At 39.1% G+C, this 17367-nt stretch overlaps 1 protein-coding gene across 3 annotated transcripts in view; it reads left to right on the top strand.

Annotated features, from left to right (window-relative positions):
- The window catches only part of LOC137182081 (transcription factor SOX-13-like), a 48473-nt gene extending 36998 nt beyond the window's left edge, over window positions 1-11475 (top strand). For all 3 annotated transcript variants that reach the window (XM_067588366.1, XM_067588368.1, XM_067588367.1), the window contains exons 10-14: window positions 553-683; window positions 3384-3489; window positions 4037-4207; window positions 5317-5533; window positions 7274-11475. In XM_067588366.1, the coding sequence (XP_067444467.1) occupies window positions 553-683; window positions 3384-3489; window positions 4037-4207; window positions 5317-5533; window positions 7274-7559 (911 nt within the window). In that variant the 3' untranslated portion in view covers window positions 7560-11475. The remainder of the gene's footprint in view (window positions 1-552; window positions 684-3383; window positions 3490-4036; window positions 4208-5316; window positions 5534-7273) is intronic.
- Window positions 11476-17367: the final 5892 nt, after the last annotated feature.

Raw genomic sequence — 17367 nt, forward strand, 5'->3', positions numbered from 1 at the left:
CAATTGTAGCAATGTGCCAACAAAGGCAGGATGAAGAAGTAGGCTAGCTACTAAACCTTGATGTAAACAACTTAGGTTTTAAATTCTTCTAAAAATCGGCTATGCAAATGTTTTATGAGGGAAGAAATGCATTTAGTATGTGTAATATACCTCAAGGATTTACAGTTTGCTGAGAAACACTTAATGTGAATGTAGCACTGGGCAGAAAACATAGTTAAATTCAAAGCAGGAATTGTCTGTTATCACTTTAAATATTATAAATATTTTATTTTAAATAAAATAATGTTCAAAAACATTATAAACAGGGAAGAATAAGGGGCAAAGCAAAGTCAGAGGCTGAAATGCATCGTTGCTTTTAATATTAAAATTTTTCTCAATAAGATGTTATAACAATATATAACTTTGTCATTTCCACCTGCAGGATATGAAGCTAATCATCATCTGCGGGTGAAGGAGATAGTTTATATATCTGTGATGTGTTTCTAGGAGAAGACTTCAGATGACAGCTGACACTTAACCATTTTCTGGCTTATTTTTGTTCCTTTTCATCAGGTTTCCTTGGAGACGGCGATGTGGTCACCCAGGCCATCCATGATGCCCAGCAGCTCCTGCGGAACCACAGCACCGGAGGGCGAGAGAGGGAGAGAGACAGAGAAAGAGAGAGAGACTCAGTTGGAAAAATGGTGAGCTGATATCCAAACTGTGTAATCCAAATACAGGCACAAAGTCACAAGGTTGTTTGTCTAGAGCCCGTATCATTCATACACCCACATAAATATAATAGCAGATTTACATGGCGTCTAATGTTGCACAGTTTTACATAGAAGTCACAACAATAATCTTGCTGGGTCTGATCATAACATTTCCATAACACATCCAACTCGGCACAAAACTGAGTTGAATGCCATACGATTAGCTTAAAGACTACAGTAGTGCAACATAAATGCCCGAAAAACTAAATGCATGTTTTGTTCACTCTCTCACTCTTACTTGAGGCTTCTTCACTATTTTTTTTTATTTTCTGTGTGGTTTTGGCCAGAATTCATCTCACCTTTTCTCTGCAGCTGTCCCTTACTGCTGCAGGCTTCCACCTTTACCATAGCTAACGTGGCTAATTTTTACCATGGCTAACTTAGCTAATTATAAAAGTCCTAGTGTTTGTTGATTTGGACTACCAGATTTACGTAATATCAGACATGTCTTAAACTATCAAAGGTCTTACTTGAACGGTTACACAAATAAACCTAGCCTAAAGCTATTTTTACCATAAAATTTAATACTAGTGCATTCATTTAGAACTGAAAACAAAACCCTGTGTCACAGATGTCCAGTTACTTATAGTTAATCCACACTTGTCAGCCAAAATCCAAATGAAGAATTCTCAAGTGCCATGGTATAAATGCGTGTAACAGACACCTGTGTTTGAATGACAGAAAGCTATTACCTTAAAGATGCAGTGTGTAGAATTAAGTAGCATCTAGTGGAACAGACTTGGCAGAAATGGAGTATAAAATTCATAAGTATGTTTTAATTAGTGTATAATCACCTGAAAATAAGAATCACTGTGTTTTCATTACCTTAGAATGAGCCCATTATATTTACACAGGGAGCGAGTCATCCTCCAGAGGCAGCTGTGTTGCACCGCCATGTTTCTACAGTCGCCCAGAACAGACAAACCTGACACTGGCTCTAGAGATGGCCTTTCATGTTTTTCATGAGTTTCATGGCTACCGTAGGTTCTCCTACATGCTTGGAGGGGTGGGGGGTGGGGGTATTCAGTTGGTTGCAATCTGCAACTTCACCACTAGATGCCACTAAATATTACACACTGCACCTTTAACAGAGGAGCCCAGCAATATTATGTATTTTATGTCTGAAAAGGGATTAAACTTCCACATTTTACCAGTCACATAATTGACAGCCTGTGAAACTGAATTTTGGCTATCATGGGGCACTTAATCTCACCACTGATATTCAGAATAATGAAATTCTTTTATGACTGCTTATAAAAGACCAGTATGTCAGCAGATAATGTAAATAGCTAGAGTTACACTGTAGTGATGCAAATACACTCTTACTGAACAAACAGGACATGGGGATGTCTCTGTCTGTCTCTCTTTTTTTTTTTGACCAAAAGTTAGGGGTCTAATTGGGGGTCAGAGTCAGGTTTAGGGTTTCAGGGAGTCATGCTCCTCCTGAGGATTTAACCAGCTAAAGGATATCCCAGCTGTGCTGTACTCACACACGCTCACACAAAGAAGAACATTGTTACAACTCAGTATATTAGGTGTTGCCCTCTAGACAATATTGTTAAGTAAACACTCTACAGAAAAGACAAAGAAGTTATGACACTTTTGTTTCCCTTATTAGTAATTGAAAAGGGGCTGCGTATTCAGTATCGCCTGACAAAGACGGTATCAACTGTTATTGTACTTTTGCTGAGTGCAGTCATGTGCAAAATGTCTTTGTTCAACTTACACACATCTTCAGTAGTGTAATATGGAACAAAATTAAAACTTTGCTTTCAGAAATTTTAGTTTAAATGTTTTTTTTGCCCAGCAAACTCATCTTGCATCTGTGTAGATTTTGTTGTTTTAGAGAGTCATAAAAGCATCTTAAATTTAAATGTTCTTTTCATCCGGAACCCAACTGCATAAACCCTGGTGGTTCTTTTTTGTTTTGGTTCTTGTAAAAATTGTCTTCTATTCTGGTCTTGGTTTTCATTCTTTGAGGTGGCTGAAGCTTTGGTCTCAGTCTCGTCCTAGAGCAACAGCTGTTGCAGCCTCACAATACCACAAAGGCCTCAGTGTGGCATTGACAGAGCCACCTGCCCTCTCTCTTTGTCCACAGTAATACTGTACTCTGTCGCTCTCCTCCTCCTCTCCTCCATTATCCTGCTCCATCTCGCCTCTGCTACTGCTTTAACACCAATACTGTTGACTGACCTATTTTGGTATTACACTCCACTGCATGCCAGGGAATAAATACTGTTTTACAGCACTTGAATGGATGAAAGATAATATGCCGATGGTGTGATAGCTTTGCAAATTCAGAGTTGCTACATTCCCATCTCTGCCTTTCTCCTTCACCTTTCCTCCCTCAGACAATAAACACCATTCTTCCTCCTCTATAGTGTTGTAATTTCCTTTCTTTGCATTTACAGCTCTGCATTTAAACAGCAGCTGATATGGCGAGTGCGCTGTTTCTTTACCTTAAATAGCACTCTATGTAACACATGCTAGCCTTGAACACACCCCTTGTACATTGGGTCATCTTTTTACTGCAGTCGAAATTCAAATTGTCTCTTTGTGCTGAGTGTGAATATTTGTATGACCTTACTGCATGTCTGGCTTAATCTGTCTTTGTCTTTTTTATGTTTTTAGGAGTATAAAGATTCTCCTCGTGGTGGGAGAATTTCACACTCAGAGCGAGGTGAAGACAGACAAGCTCCGCTGTCCACTGAGGACCACCTCAGCAGTGACTCTGAGGGTAGGTGTCCTCAGCAGAGCACGTTTAATGTTGACAGTCTCATCTTCATAAATGGGAAGTAACCAGCAGTGTTCAATAGCATGTTAAAGTAAATTACTTTTCTCAGTCATGAATTTTGTAACAAGTGTCTATGTCGAAGACAGTATACTGTAGTTATCACAAAATCACAAAATGTCATAAGATATCACATTGACATTAAAATATATTCCACTGCCACCTACAGATTTAACTTCATCACATCACTAATGAGAAACGGAACAGAATAAAAGTTTCAGGTACAAGTGTGGGTGGGATAGGTGAATCATAACTGCATGTGAAATAGGATGTTTGTGGGTGAAGAGAAACTTTTCCTTTAATGAGTAAAGGTTAATAACCAAGCGAGGTAACAGAGTGACAATATTCACCAATTCTAGGGGTGTCAGAGAAAAGGTTAATAACAATAAGTCTACCACCTCTTGGAAGGAATAGAGATATATTTAAGGAGGAATGAATCCAAGCCCAGCAGCAGTTTGGTGTGGTCCTCTAACTGTAGCCTTCTTTCCTGTAGGTGCCCTGCCCGTCTCGGTCCCAGGTGGCTACGCTGAGGCCCGGCCCCCTCCCTCCTCGGGCCACATCAAGAGACCCATGAATGCCTTCATGGTGTGGGCCAAGGACGAGCGCAGGAGGATCCTGCAGGCCTTCCCTGACATGCACAACTCCTCCATCAGCAAGATCCTGGGTGAGCCCAGCACTGGGTAGGGGTGGGTTTCACTCTGTGTCTCTATTCTGAGACACAGCCTGGCACATGTGAGGGCATGAACAACCACCTGCTTCTCCCACCAGACACACACACATCCACACACACACACACACACACACATGTACTGGCCTGAATCCCTTTCCTTGGACCAAACATTTACATTCCTTTCTATTGTGAAGAGCTTGTGGCTTGTGGGCAACCATGCTTCACACACATGCAGACGTGTGCACACAAATTATGCACATATAAACTTTGCTATAAACTCTACTTTAAAACATTATTTTATTTCTGATTTCTTCTAAAAAAAATACCTCATCCCAATCTACAGAGAATTGTTTTCTTTGATACACTCTACAGTGATGAGATCGCTGAGATCCACGTTTATGCCTGTTCTCACACCAATTACTTTACAATTGCTACCCCAGCTAATCTCACACCTCTCTGTTTGAAGATGTGTTAACCACACCTTCACCCAGAGAGCAGGAACTTAACTAATCGAATCATCTTGGGTGTGGTATAAATGAAAAAGAAAGACTAGGACAGCACTCCAGATTGACTATTTTAATAGCCACATTGTTTGGTATATATGAAAACCTGAATTCTCATGACATGTGGTGAAGCCAGTGTTAGTTTAGTCAACAAAGGTCATGATGGTAACTTTTAATTGGTAAAAGAACATGATGATGCAACATTAATGAAAGAAGTGCTATATGACGTTGTAGTAATCTAGTAATGCACTAACAACGAAAAGATTCAAAATCTATTTCAAGGGTGGATTCTTCCTTTTACAAATGAAAAGCTGAAATTCAAAGTATTGAACCACACTCTTGCTCATTTTGATGCACTTGTGGGTTTTGCTGTTAGTCTTACTTGGTCTGGTGTGTCCAGAAGCTTATGTTAGCTAACATTAGGAAAGTTTAACTAGATGTTGCTGTTACCAACATTACTGACTCAGTTTGCTGACTTAATGATCTACTTGAGCTCTTGCTAAACCTGACTTTCAGCTGTCTTTGAATTAACTCACCTCTTTTGTGCATTTAGTTAGCTTTCCCTCATCCTCCTTGTGCCAAATGTGTCTTCGCTTTTAGGCTCCAGATGGAAGTCCATGTCCAACCAGGAAAAGCAGCCTTACTATGAGGAGCAGGCAAGGCTGAGCAGGCAGCATCTGGAGCGCTACCCCGATTACAAGTATAAACCCCGGCCCAAACGGACCTGCATCGTGGAGGGACGGAGGCTGAGGGTGGGCGAGTACAAGGCCATGATGAAGAGCCGTCGGCAGGAGCAGAGAGCAACCTACACACACAGGTAGAAAGCAACGCACGCACAGAGGCCAGCCTGCTTCACACAAGTTTGAGATAATGCGAGCGCATTTGTCCCTGGCAGACAACACTAACAATTCGCTCCATTGACAGGAGTTTGCTCTGTACCTCCACTCATTGTAGATAATGCCTGCAGCTCCCAAAGCTCTTTTTGTATTCTTGAAGACACAAACAAAAGTGCTGTATTGATACAGCAGCTGCGCTGGTTTTCAGTCTGTCCTCAACAATGAATAGCATCCATCACCATTGTTCCTTCTAACTCTTCCAACTAGTTAAATTCAAAGAGTTGGAGGTTGGAACTGTTAAAAAAGCTTGGTTTTGATTGTTGAGTGTCCTCTTTTTTTAATTTTGTTTTTCTTTGCCTCACAGATACATTCACCACATCTTTTCTCTTTTAGACTCTTTAAAAAGATAATTAAGGTCAATATCATGTCACAAAGTTTTGTTTTGTTGACAGTTGTTTACTCCAAAGGGCTTGAATGCTTAGTAACAACTAATGAGGTCAGTAGGTACTGGGAATTTGATTAGTGCGATATCTGTGAGTTTTCACAGTCTGGATTGCCGTCACCACAGCTGGACCCCACGGATGTATTATTAGTGTTTCTCCTGCTGGCCTTGCCCACAAGTTTCCACTCAACCCATAGACTTTAGATTGGGATGATGTCACAGATTTCAAAATGGCTTTTCTAGGCTGGAGGAAAGTTTTACAAACAGCTTACATCATTAATGGTTGATAACTAACCCTATGTGGGCTTGCTGAAAAATAGGCATGGGAATTAAGATTTTATTGATGCCAATGCCTTGATGTCATGTCTCCAGTGTTGGAGAGCACCCTCTCTGCTACACCATTAGCTCTGGGAAAAGCCATCGTATAAAAGACACTGAGTGGGCACAGGCTTTTTGAGGTGAAACAGACTGAGCATTAGGGACGGGAATCGAGAACTGGTTCCAGTTGAGAACCGGTTCCAAACTGTCCAATCTATCGAAATTGTATGCCTCTGAGCTTATCGATTCCTCTTATTGATGCCCAGGCATGTGATGTTGACGGAATGAAACAGGCGGAACTCAACTGCAAGGCCGAGTTATTTTCTTCTTATTTTCTTTTATCTTTTTCTCACCTCAGAGTTGGTTTAAGTTATTTAATGCTGCAGTGTGTGTTGGTCAGCCAGTCTTGTTGCTCAACTCCGCTAATGTTAGTCTCTGAGTGATGGCGTAGAAAGTTCACAGTATACTTCACATTCATCTGGCAAAGGTAATTATTTACTCATTAAATCAAAAAATGCCTGCAACCGCTGCCTTTTTTGAAAATAAAAGAAAGCCGAAGATAACTCTAGCGTGTGCACGCTGTAGACAGTCTGGAGGCTGCACTGCCCTCGCAGCTGAGTTCTGCCTTTTTCATTCCATCAACATCACATGCCTGGGCATGGATAAGAGGAATTGATAAGCTCAGAGGCATACAATTCCAATTGATTGGACAGTAGGGCAACATGGCTTACGTCATATTTCCTTACACAACAAGTGAAGAGAATTCAAATTTCAGTTTGACATCGCAAACTGCATTATATTAATGGTTCTGAATAGTTAGCGTGTTCTGTACATTGGTAAAACCTCATCATTTCTCTCATATGGAGGATAAATGTCTCTGAATATCAGCAAACTGATGTATTAACCAAAGTTATTTGATTTTATAATCTCAATGTACGCATGTCACTTTCTGTCTTTTCAGTCAAACGGAACCACAGCCAATCCACTATGCCCACAGCGATGGCCAGTACCCGGGAGGTGCCGGCTCGGTCTCTGTGGCAACCATGCCCTTTCACCCCGCATTACTGGAGCATTACCTACCACAGGCCCCGCCCGCGCCGCGTCGGGCAGAGGGCCGGGCCACACCCACTTCTCTGCCCAGGGAGCGACAGAATGAAAGAGAGAGAGAACGGCCTCCATACAGCGAAGGAGAGGAAAGCGACAGCGGAGAGAGGAGTGAAGGGGAACTGGTGCTCCTGACAGACTGAAGGGGGGAGGGGGAGTGGGGAGAGGAAAAAAATGAAAATAGAGGGAGGGGAGGCAAGGGTAGCTGAGGAGAAAGGGGTGCTCTTTGTTGACTGACAGTCAGAGGTGAAGAATGGAGGATGAACCAATGAAACAGGGAGGGACTGAGTTGTCACTGAATGAGAAAATTGCCCTTTTGTAAGGAAAAGTCATACTTACTCCCTTGTAAATTAGCTCAGTCCTCAGTGAAACCCTGCCTTACCCATACACACATAAAGGCAAGCTCTTATCTTACTCATTTCCCTTCATAGATATGTCATCAGCCGCTTTGTGTTAGAATACAGAAAGTATATTGAAGTTATAATGTAGAAGACTTATCCTTTAATCCCTGGAGCTTCTTGTTTTCCTCCCATGTTGACTTTTGGTGCACAAAATGCCTCACAGGAGTTAGACTCATTGGAGTAAGCTGTAAAAGGAACCACACAAGTTCAATAGAATCCTTGTTTATACATGTTAGTCAGCTGATGGACCTTAGAGTGGCAAGTAACTTCCCGCTAGTTAGAGCAGCAGCACTGTGATGGAGCTGAGTGTGTCATCAGTATGCAAGTACTGGCCCCTGCTGGTAAAGACTTGTTATTACTAAATGAAGAATCCCAGCAGCCCTGAATAAACATTAGCAGAGCTCCTGTCTGGGTATTATCTTCAGATTTACTTCATATTGTCTGGATAGTGTTCCAACTAAAATTTGGCAAGTTATGACAATAAAAGTCAAATTTTATCTTGAAGTTGGCATCTTAAAGTAAAGATTGAGGGGGAAAGGGGAGATTAAAGGTTTCTCCAGCAATTTGGTATTGCACTTCCATAAAGTTTAAGGACCTGAAAGAAAGTAGTAGTAATTTACCTGATGACATCATAAGGGTAATTTTTCCAGACTTTTTCTGGTGCCATCCCTCCATAGCCACAGAAGAAATCATGCAGCCGTTTTCACAGGCTGACTAGGAAACTGAACTGAACTGTAAAAATCGCTGGAGTTCCCAGTTACATAAAAGCAGCATTCAGGAACATTGCTCACTTTAAGCTGATATAATGTGTCTTTAAAACTGCCTCACTGAAAAAAAAAAAAATCATGGCAGCTGTAAGCCATTGCTCCACTTTAATTTAGTGTATCTAAAGGAGAGGCCAGATCTTTAAGTGACTTCTTTGCAACAGAAGTGTGTTTGTCACCACCAGTGGAATAAATATTCCAGTTAAGGGATCTCTCAGTGCACCTAATGGTTTTCAATAAGGGTGCCCATGAAATTACAGATAATACACCGTAAATCAACAATCAAATCCTCCTCTTCCTCGTCCTCCCTCATCACACTGTTCGGTTGAGCTGTGCTGTATATGCTGTATTTGTGTGTCTATCAGTTCCCTCTCCATAGCATGGTGGGTTGACCTCAGCCTTGCCTATTTTTTTTTATACCTCTGTGTTTGCTTCTTTGAGTGTTTATTGATTGTTGTGTTGAGCACCTCCTCTCTGTGTATTCAAATGTCTGCTGTTGTTTCCTTTTGAGATACAGCCTCCTACAGCACTGCAGAACATTTCCACATACGTACATCTTTTTTTTTTTTTTTTACCTTTTATGTGTGAATTTTGGGGAAAAAAAGGGTAACGCTTTATTTTACAGGTCCTTTAATTTCATACTAATTTCCTGGAAATTTTCAAAATTTGCAGGTATTTACCAGGTAATTTTTAGGACATTTTACAGAGAGTGGTGCAATTTGGTACAAGTTACTTTAAAAACTGAAAAAAGTGTTAAGTTGGTAAGTGCTGATCCATTGTATTTGGGGTCATAGATAGTTGTTAATTTGCAAGAATTCTCAATAAATTACACTCAATTCTTCTCAATTCTAACAGACAAAAAATATTCAGTTTTCAGTGTGCAGTTTTGTGTGTAAAACTACTTATTAGCATATTAGGTTGTTTCTTTACAACTCTATAATTAGCACTTTCCCATATACTACCAAATTAGATAACCCTTTCAAATGTCCTTAGAATTAACACTTACACAGCAGCTACTTTTAGGAAATTATTGAAAAAACCTAATATACTAACTGTTTGACCCACAAAACCACACACTAAAAACTAAGCATTTTCTGTCAGTTAATAAATGTGTGTTAACAAATTACACCACTCTATCTGTAAAATGTCCTAAAAATTAGCCATTAAATACCTGCAAATTACTCAGAAAATTTCCAGGAAATTAGTATTAAATTAAGGTACCTGTAAAATAAAGCATTACCAAAAAAAAGTGTCATTCTCTTGGAACTAGTGTCGATCTGTTTTGTTCAGCCTTGTTCCAAGATAATTACACTTTGACATTCGTTGAAAAATTTCCTGATCTTCCTGAAGCTGCACTGGAAACAGTAGATTTAAAGACTGAAAGTGAAACTAAATTACTTATCAAATTGGGCATTTTTGCAGTGACTGGTCAATCAGTCTCATATTGGGGTTTAGGTAAAGTTCCATCTGAATATGCTACAGTATTGTCCACTTGTCATCTTTTACTTTCCTGCTCCACAGACATCCAACACAGAAGCAAATCATTCCCAATTCTGTGTGTTTCACACTAGAGAGGCAGCTGTTGTTAATTGGTAGGATGTACGTATGGTGGCTACTAAGATGGAGAAAAAGTCAAGTGATGGTTATATTGAATGTTTTGACAGCACTACCCAACGTGAACAGAATATACATTTTTGGGCAACCGAACTACTGGTCAACTTAGTAATGAGAACACAGAAACAAACTATCCATGTGCCCTATATATATCACTGGCTGAGGTGCTCATGCTAACAGCTAGCCTCCTGAGTGATATCGGGCTTAATGCAAGCACTTACCATATTATTTGATAGTAAGGCTGAATTCACTGATGGTGAGTTACTGCTGGTTGATTTAGAAATATGCTATGCTGAAAGCCAAACTTGAGGGCAATTTAAAGGCATACAATCATTTGAAAGTAATATTTGTATATTGCAAGCTCATGGACATCATACTTTGAACTATTTTTATGAGAATATAACCAACTTCTGAGTTGGAGCAACAACTTAAACTGACATTTATTTTATTTTCACTTGTGCAAAATAGGAAATCCTGAGTTCCCATAATAAACATGCTAATTAAGCTCCATGCTAACGATTTAGCCTTCTTAGCTTTAATCTTGTCCTGTAGCTAACTAGCATTTTCAAAACTTTGAAAGTTAGTTAACTTCCAAGCTCTTGAGTGGAAAGCTAAGTAATCTTAGCTTAGTCTGTAGTTTTATGTAACATAGCCTAAAAGGAAAACTAAACTATATTAAACTAGCTAGGCTACTGGTTTGGGACACTGTGTACATCCCAGATTCACTGCTCAGCGGATGAATATGTGGTTCAGTCACATAAAATAGTGCCACGTTATCTGCTACATTATCATCGGTATGTTTAGCTAATAGCTATTAGACTGTAGTATCGAACACTTCAGGCACATAGATGATTTTGTTGTGTGTGTTCTCATCACTCAATGACCAGGTTGAAGGTAGGATAATTGAACAAAAACGTACCATAATAGCACTGGGGTCAATTCAACTTTAGCTAACTGCAAGGTTGACAAATCAAAATGGTGGGAAAATAGAAATTTCAGACCTTGGGGGTTGGGGCTCATCCAGGCCTGGTCAGGGCTGTGTAGAGTAATGATGCTGGCTTTGTGTACAGAGGTGGATATCAGAGCAAAATGTTTATCTTATTTTAGTGGAGACATGCTGAGGAGTCACCGGTCGTCACCCCTGCTGATGTAAATATAGAAAGAGACTTTATTTTGTTTATAAGAGCCTGTGTAATTTAAAGGTGTACATTTCTCTATGTTTTCAGAGTTTTGTGTTTTGTTTTTTTTTTTCTTGAAAGACAATAAACTGGTTGTGTTAATTGTGTTTTGTTTTATTATGGTGTGTGTTTGAGTCAGGGTTGTGTGAATCGCTCCCTACAGGCCCTGGTTGGTTTAGTAATTATTTTGCTCCTTAATTCAGGTCTCCCAGAGAACGTTCCCACGGTAACACACCATCTCAGCTCTTTTTAGCTCATTGCAGCATTTGCACATTATATGCATGATATGCATTACAGCATATTCTTCCATGGTGTATTTTTCTTCATACATGTCAGCTGGTAATAGAAAGTAAATGCAAATTAGCATCTTGTGTAATCTGATTAATCACACACTCTTAGCTTGACAAGTGGAAATTTTAACTTGTCACACACAGCTGTAACTAATATGGCCACGTCGTGAGATGATTAATGGGAGAGGAGAGAAGGAAAAACAAAGTTCTGATACACAAATCTGTTTTCAGTTTTTGGACTTTTCTCTAATCTTTGATTTTTGGTGAAATATTGGACCATTTGAACTTTTATTGAAATGAAAGCATGTGAGAAGTTTAGAGGGAAAAATCACTATTTGGTGGAGCTGTTAACAACTCATAGACATGTGAAATGTGACCCAGACTACACACTGCCTTTTGTAAGATGTGTGATTGTGTGATTGATATTTTCACGATCATAAATAGGCCTAATAATTTTATATTATTTTATTTTAAATTTAAAGTGCTTGCTTGATTGCTATGACACATTTTTTGAAATTATGTTCCATTTCCCAAAACTCTAAACACAAATACATAACTACACACTCATCTTCAAAAACTTCAAACTTTCATGTCAAAACCAAACTCTCCACTCAAAACCATGTAATCTTACATCTAAACCAAACTTTGCCTTTAGACATCACACAAAAGCCATCAAATACACAAACACTACGAAACAGCCATTACACACTGGTGAGATCCATTCAAAACACTACAAACTACACTACTCAAAAACCTGTTACTGCAACGAATAATGGTGCTTATGATTTCCCTCCAGAACAACCTCTTTACATGATGAACACAACATAATGACACACTTGTATACATTTTCAAAGTTTATAATTCCTCAATGTACCGCAGTAAAATAAACTGAAAATGAGTGACAAAGTAAATGTACTGTAAAAATATACAACTGATAAAGAACGTAGAATACAGTGAAATCATTTCCATGTATTTACTACCATAAACCAATGATAAACAGTTTGAACATAAAGAATGAAATCACATGTATTCCACCTCAGGTCTTTATAGATCCAATGTTCCAAAACAAGTGAACTGACCCACGGCCCTGTTTTCTATCAGTCCTGAGGTTTTGACTGGTGTGTGAGCAATTTCGACTCATACTGTGTGTGTTAATTGGATTCCAGCTGTGATAACTTGAGCTAATGATATTGAATGACGGTGCTTTCTAAATGAGCATGAGTGAAAACAGGGGAATAGTGTTTATAGTTTTGGGAAATGGGTCTGTCTTTTGATAGATGGCGTCATGGTTTGGGATGTTTAGATAATAGGCCCGGTTATAGTGTGTAAACGATCCGAGAAAAACTTTAATGTACTTTTACATGTACACTGTTTTCCTGGTTTAAATATTCAGGTTGTGCGGATGAGTCTCATGTTATCCAGGTTTCTGATGGTCTGTGCAGGAGTGCCTCTGACTCCTGTACGTCCCAGACAGCACTATTATCTGATTATTAGCTTTCAATGTCTTGAACACATTTATGATCCACTATTAACTCCAATTCTATTTGTTGACTATTTTTTCTTAAATCACAGTTTACGGGGCATACAGCGTAGTAAAATTAGTGAAGTAATTTGGGAATGTTTTAAAGATGATTAGTTCTGCAAAACAAAAATATATAAAAATCTGCTGGTTTCCTGTAATATTTTGTGTAGTATAAGTGTCTACTAAAAATGTACACACTGCACATGGTGACAGGAATTTCTACTGTCTCCTGCAACAGAAATTCAAATCCTATTGCAGCATAGCATATTTGGGATGGTGTATAGTAATATTTAGGGAAGTGTATATTTTTTGTCTTGAACAGTTTTTCCTGAACTTTTGACTCTGCTGAGGAGCTGCTGTGGTTGGCATTCATCAAACTCACCACCTGTTGACGTCAGAAATATGCTATTTATCAATGAAACTGAGTTGGAGATGTTTATTTTACTGTTTCATTTGACTTAAGCCACATAGTGACATGACAGATGATGCCCTCACTGTTCTCACACCGGAGCTCAAAGCTTCATGCAGGCCTGCATGTGTGTGTCTGACAGGATATCCCCCAACAGAGGTTTTCTCTTTCCTTCCTTTGTCAGGGCCAAGGCACAGGGTTAGCTCACAGACAGAAACAAACAGAAACTTGAGTGTCAACAGAAAAAAAAACTATTATAGGTAGATTTTGTTTCCCTGTACTTTTGAGACCAGATAAATAAAAAACACACTTTTTTTTTTTTTTAAATCATTTTATACATTTTAATGGAAATATTTACTGACAACTATTAAATAAGTGTTCTTGCCAATCCTACAGAGGAGTGAAGGATCACTGTACAGTAAGCTTTTCACAGTATTTCTTACAGTATTTACATCCTCCATCTTCACTGGCCTTACACATTGACACAGCCTCTCTTTCATCAGTGGATGAATACATTTACAAAGTCACATCTGCAAGTCAAAGCATTTACAAAAAGTAAATATCAGCATACAAAGGAAAAAAAATCAGTTATCTGTACAGTGTTTCTTAAAATTAAGTCAAGTTAGTACATTCACACACAAAAATAGTTAATCTCAAGTGAACTGCAATGCAAACTCTCTGAAGCTAACCATTTTGGTACGATTAGAAGACAACAAAAGAAAAAAAGATGTGAAATGAAATGTTAGATTTACTCAATAAATAAACCCTGTTTAAAACTGCCTTTAAACACCCTAAAAGGCCCAACATAAAAAGACTGAAATCTTCGACAGCCAGCATGGAACAGGAAATTTAGACAAATAAAATGTATGCATTGGTCTTTAAATAGGGGATGTTTTGAGTCACTTCATTGAATGTCCACACCCATATCTTGTTTGGTTCATTGCCACCTTACCCAGTGTGTAATGAGAAAATTGTCAACAAAGTCATCTTTGTGTCTAGTAAAGTGAACAATAAGAAATATCAATTATTCAAAGTATAAAAATATTTAAAACCTACCTATTCAGTGATCTGCAGATCCACAACTTCTGACACCAAAAAATATCATATATAACTTCATTGTCAGCGCAGTCAACAGTGCAAAAACTTTACAGCTAACTTAAGCTAACATTCTGGTAAACAAAATAAGTTAAAATAAGTCTGCCTATGGATACTTCAAGGGCCAATCAGTAACTTTTTCAACCATGTACATTTTAGGTGTATCCAAATACCTGACATTACAGGTACATTACTGATGTACAAGATAAAAAAAACATTAAACGTCACAAGAAATTATTCATGGCTTTAGCACGTTCTTGCCTTGGAAACAGCAGTTTGACAAAGCAATCGTAACTCAAGCTCCACTTACTAGCTTTTTGCTAGACAATAGATGTCGACAGATCCATCTCCATCAAAACTGAGCAAATACTAGTGTCGAAGACTGTGTGATGAGGCTGAAACCTCCTGAAAAAGCTAGTAAGTGGACCTTGAGTTGAAATCGTTTTGTCAAATTAGTGACAGGTTTAGTTTGTGTATTTAAAGAATGACTTAACACCTTCTGAAAATATTGTCTTTGCTGACCTCTACTGGTTTAACTTGTCACCCTGCTGCAGTGATGTAGATGATGAACTCCAGGGTGTCAGTACACTGTGACATCACTGTTGGCTAAGGTTACAGATGCAGGGTGGTGCAAAAGGTCTGAAACTTTCAACCAGTGAATGCAGTTACAAACAGCTTTCAAGCCTCTTTAAAGAACAGTCAATCATTTTGAGAGCGATAGTTCCAGGCTTATGTTTTGGTTTTTGATGGTGGGGGCTACATTTGATCACGGATTGTGCCTTTAACATACTGTATGATTATGTGTGTCAGCATTTCTTTCAGAGTAGGGTAACTTTCCCAAAGATAGTGCAATAATAAGGGTACTTCAGTGGTTTGGGAATGCAGTGTACAAAGCTTGGTGAAGCCTTTAGAATACTCACTACTTCAGTAACACAAAGATGATTTTGGTGCTGAACTTTTTGGTGCCAAACAACACAGTGGGTAAGGTGACTAATGGGTCAAATGGCTGCTACAATATTAGTGCACTCTTGAATGAGTGCAAAGTTTTTAGGACAACCTCAATTCTATGTGGAATGTGTTTTCAGTTCATCAACTTTACATTTAGCTCTGGCCTTTACCATCAGTGTCTGCTAGGCTGTTAGATCCTTTCAGAGGTAACTTTTTTTCTTCTAAACTGTGTCAACAGATGAGGTCCACTCAGTGTCCTCTGTTAAGTGAATGGAGAAATTCATTCAGTGCTCATGGAGTGCAAATGCCCTTTTTATCCAGGCTGAATTCCTACCAGGGTATTAGGATTGTGCATTCAAGCAGCAAGCTCACTAATTTGGCCTTTGTCTGCAAATCTACTAAGCAGATTATTCCACTATTAGGTCCCTAAAATAAGGGCCTCTTGATTATTCTAAAATTAAAAATGCACTACTGTTGTGGGTGATTTGACCTTTTTCAGGACAATTTTGCTGATAGCTTTTTTCTCCCAAATATAAACTTTGGCCATTATATGAATACATCTTTCAGTAATTAACTCTTTAGCCTCAAACTGCCCTAGAATGAGTTGGAATTCCCATTCAGAAGGCTCTGGTCATCACTTCTAAGCATAAGCACCACTGACACATTTCAAGTATAAATGTTATCCACGCAACACGTGTCATCTCTCAGGTTAACTGTGCTGACTGACAACCATTAATATCTGTTAGTGTCTGTCTGTTCTGAAGGACTGCTGCTCACCTGGTAAATTATTAAGCCTGTCAGCTACATGACACCCACAGTGGAGGACAAAGGTCAGAGCTCAGTGTCTCCCCCTGCTGGGTCAATGAGGGGCTGAATATTCTGAGGAGCGTGACACATCCCTTTTCTGGAGTTCGGCATGAATGAACAACTTCAGAAGATATGATCTGGAGCTTGAGATTCATTCATAATTGTGTTGTGTTTATCACTCCAGTCTAATCAGATCAATGATTGCGTCAATGATTGGGAGGAGTGAATCCTGTGCTTAACTTCATTATGGCAGAAGCCAGTGCTTGTATATTGGTTGATTTTTCTTAGAGGCTGTTCAGTATCAGGATATCTGCAGATACCCTTTTATAGATTGTAATTTGAGGCCAACTGAATAAAAGGTCCAATATCTGATTGAATTTAAGTTGACTATAGAGGGTCTTAAACTATCAATAGCCAGAATGAGGAAAGAACAGCTGGAAGTTAATGGGGAAGTATCCTGAAGTCCAACTGTACTCATTAAGACAGACAAGATGTGTACTGTACTATTAAACCTGTAGTGTATTGACTGAGCGCAAATAATCCTGGTAATGTTTTGTAAGGCATCTAGCACGTTTGCTTTAAGATCTTTGAAGGATCTGCAGATACCCTGAGTGTGATGAATGAGGATCTTATGTCCTTCTGAAAAACACTGTTTCTGGAGTGTCAGATGCCATGTTTTTCCACTGAGGTGATCTCATGACAGCAGCACAGCCCAAGATTACCCATTCATGCCTCTTTTTGAAAACTAGACTTGTCTGATTATGTAACAAAATTTGGCTCTGAATCTGGGATGGGAATGGATTACAGTGCGAGGCTGAAAGCGGTCTGTGATGGATGTTTAGATGGTAAGTGCCCTGTGGAACAGGTGTTACTGCTTCAATCTCAACAGATGTGAAACAAAACTGGGCTGGGAGGAGATCAAA

The sequence above is a fragment of the Thunnus thynnus genome, chromosome 4 (assembly GCF_963924715.1).
Source record: "Thunnus thynnus chromosome 4, fThuThy2.1, whole genome shotgun sequence".
NCBI classification, from domain to species: domain Eukaryota; kingdom Metazoa; phylum Chordata; class Actinopteri; order Scombriformes; family Scombridae; genus Thunnus; species Thunnus thynnus.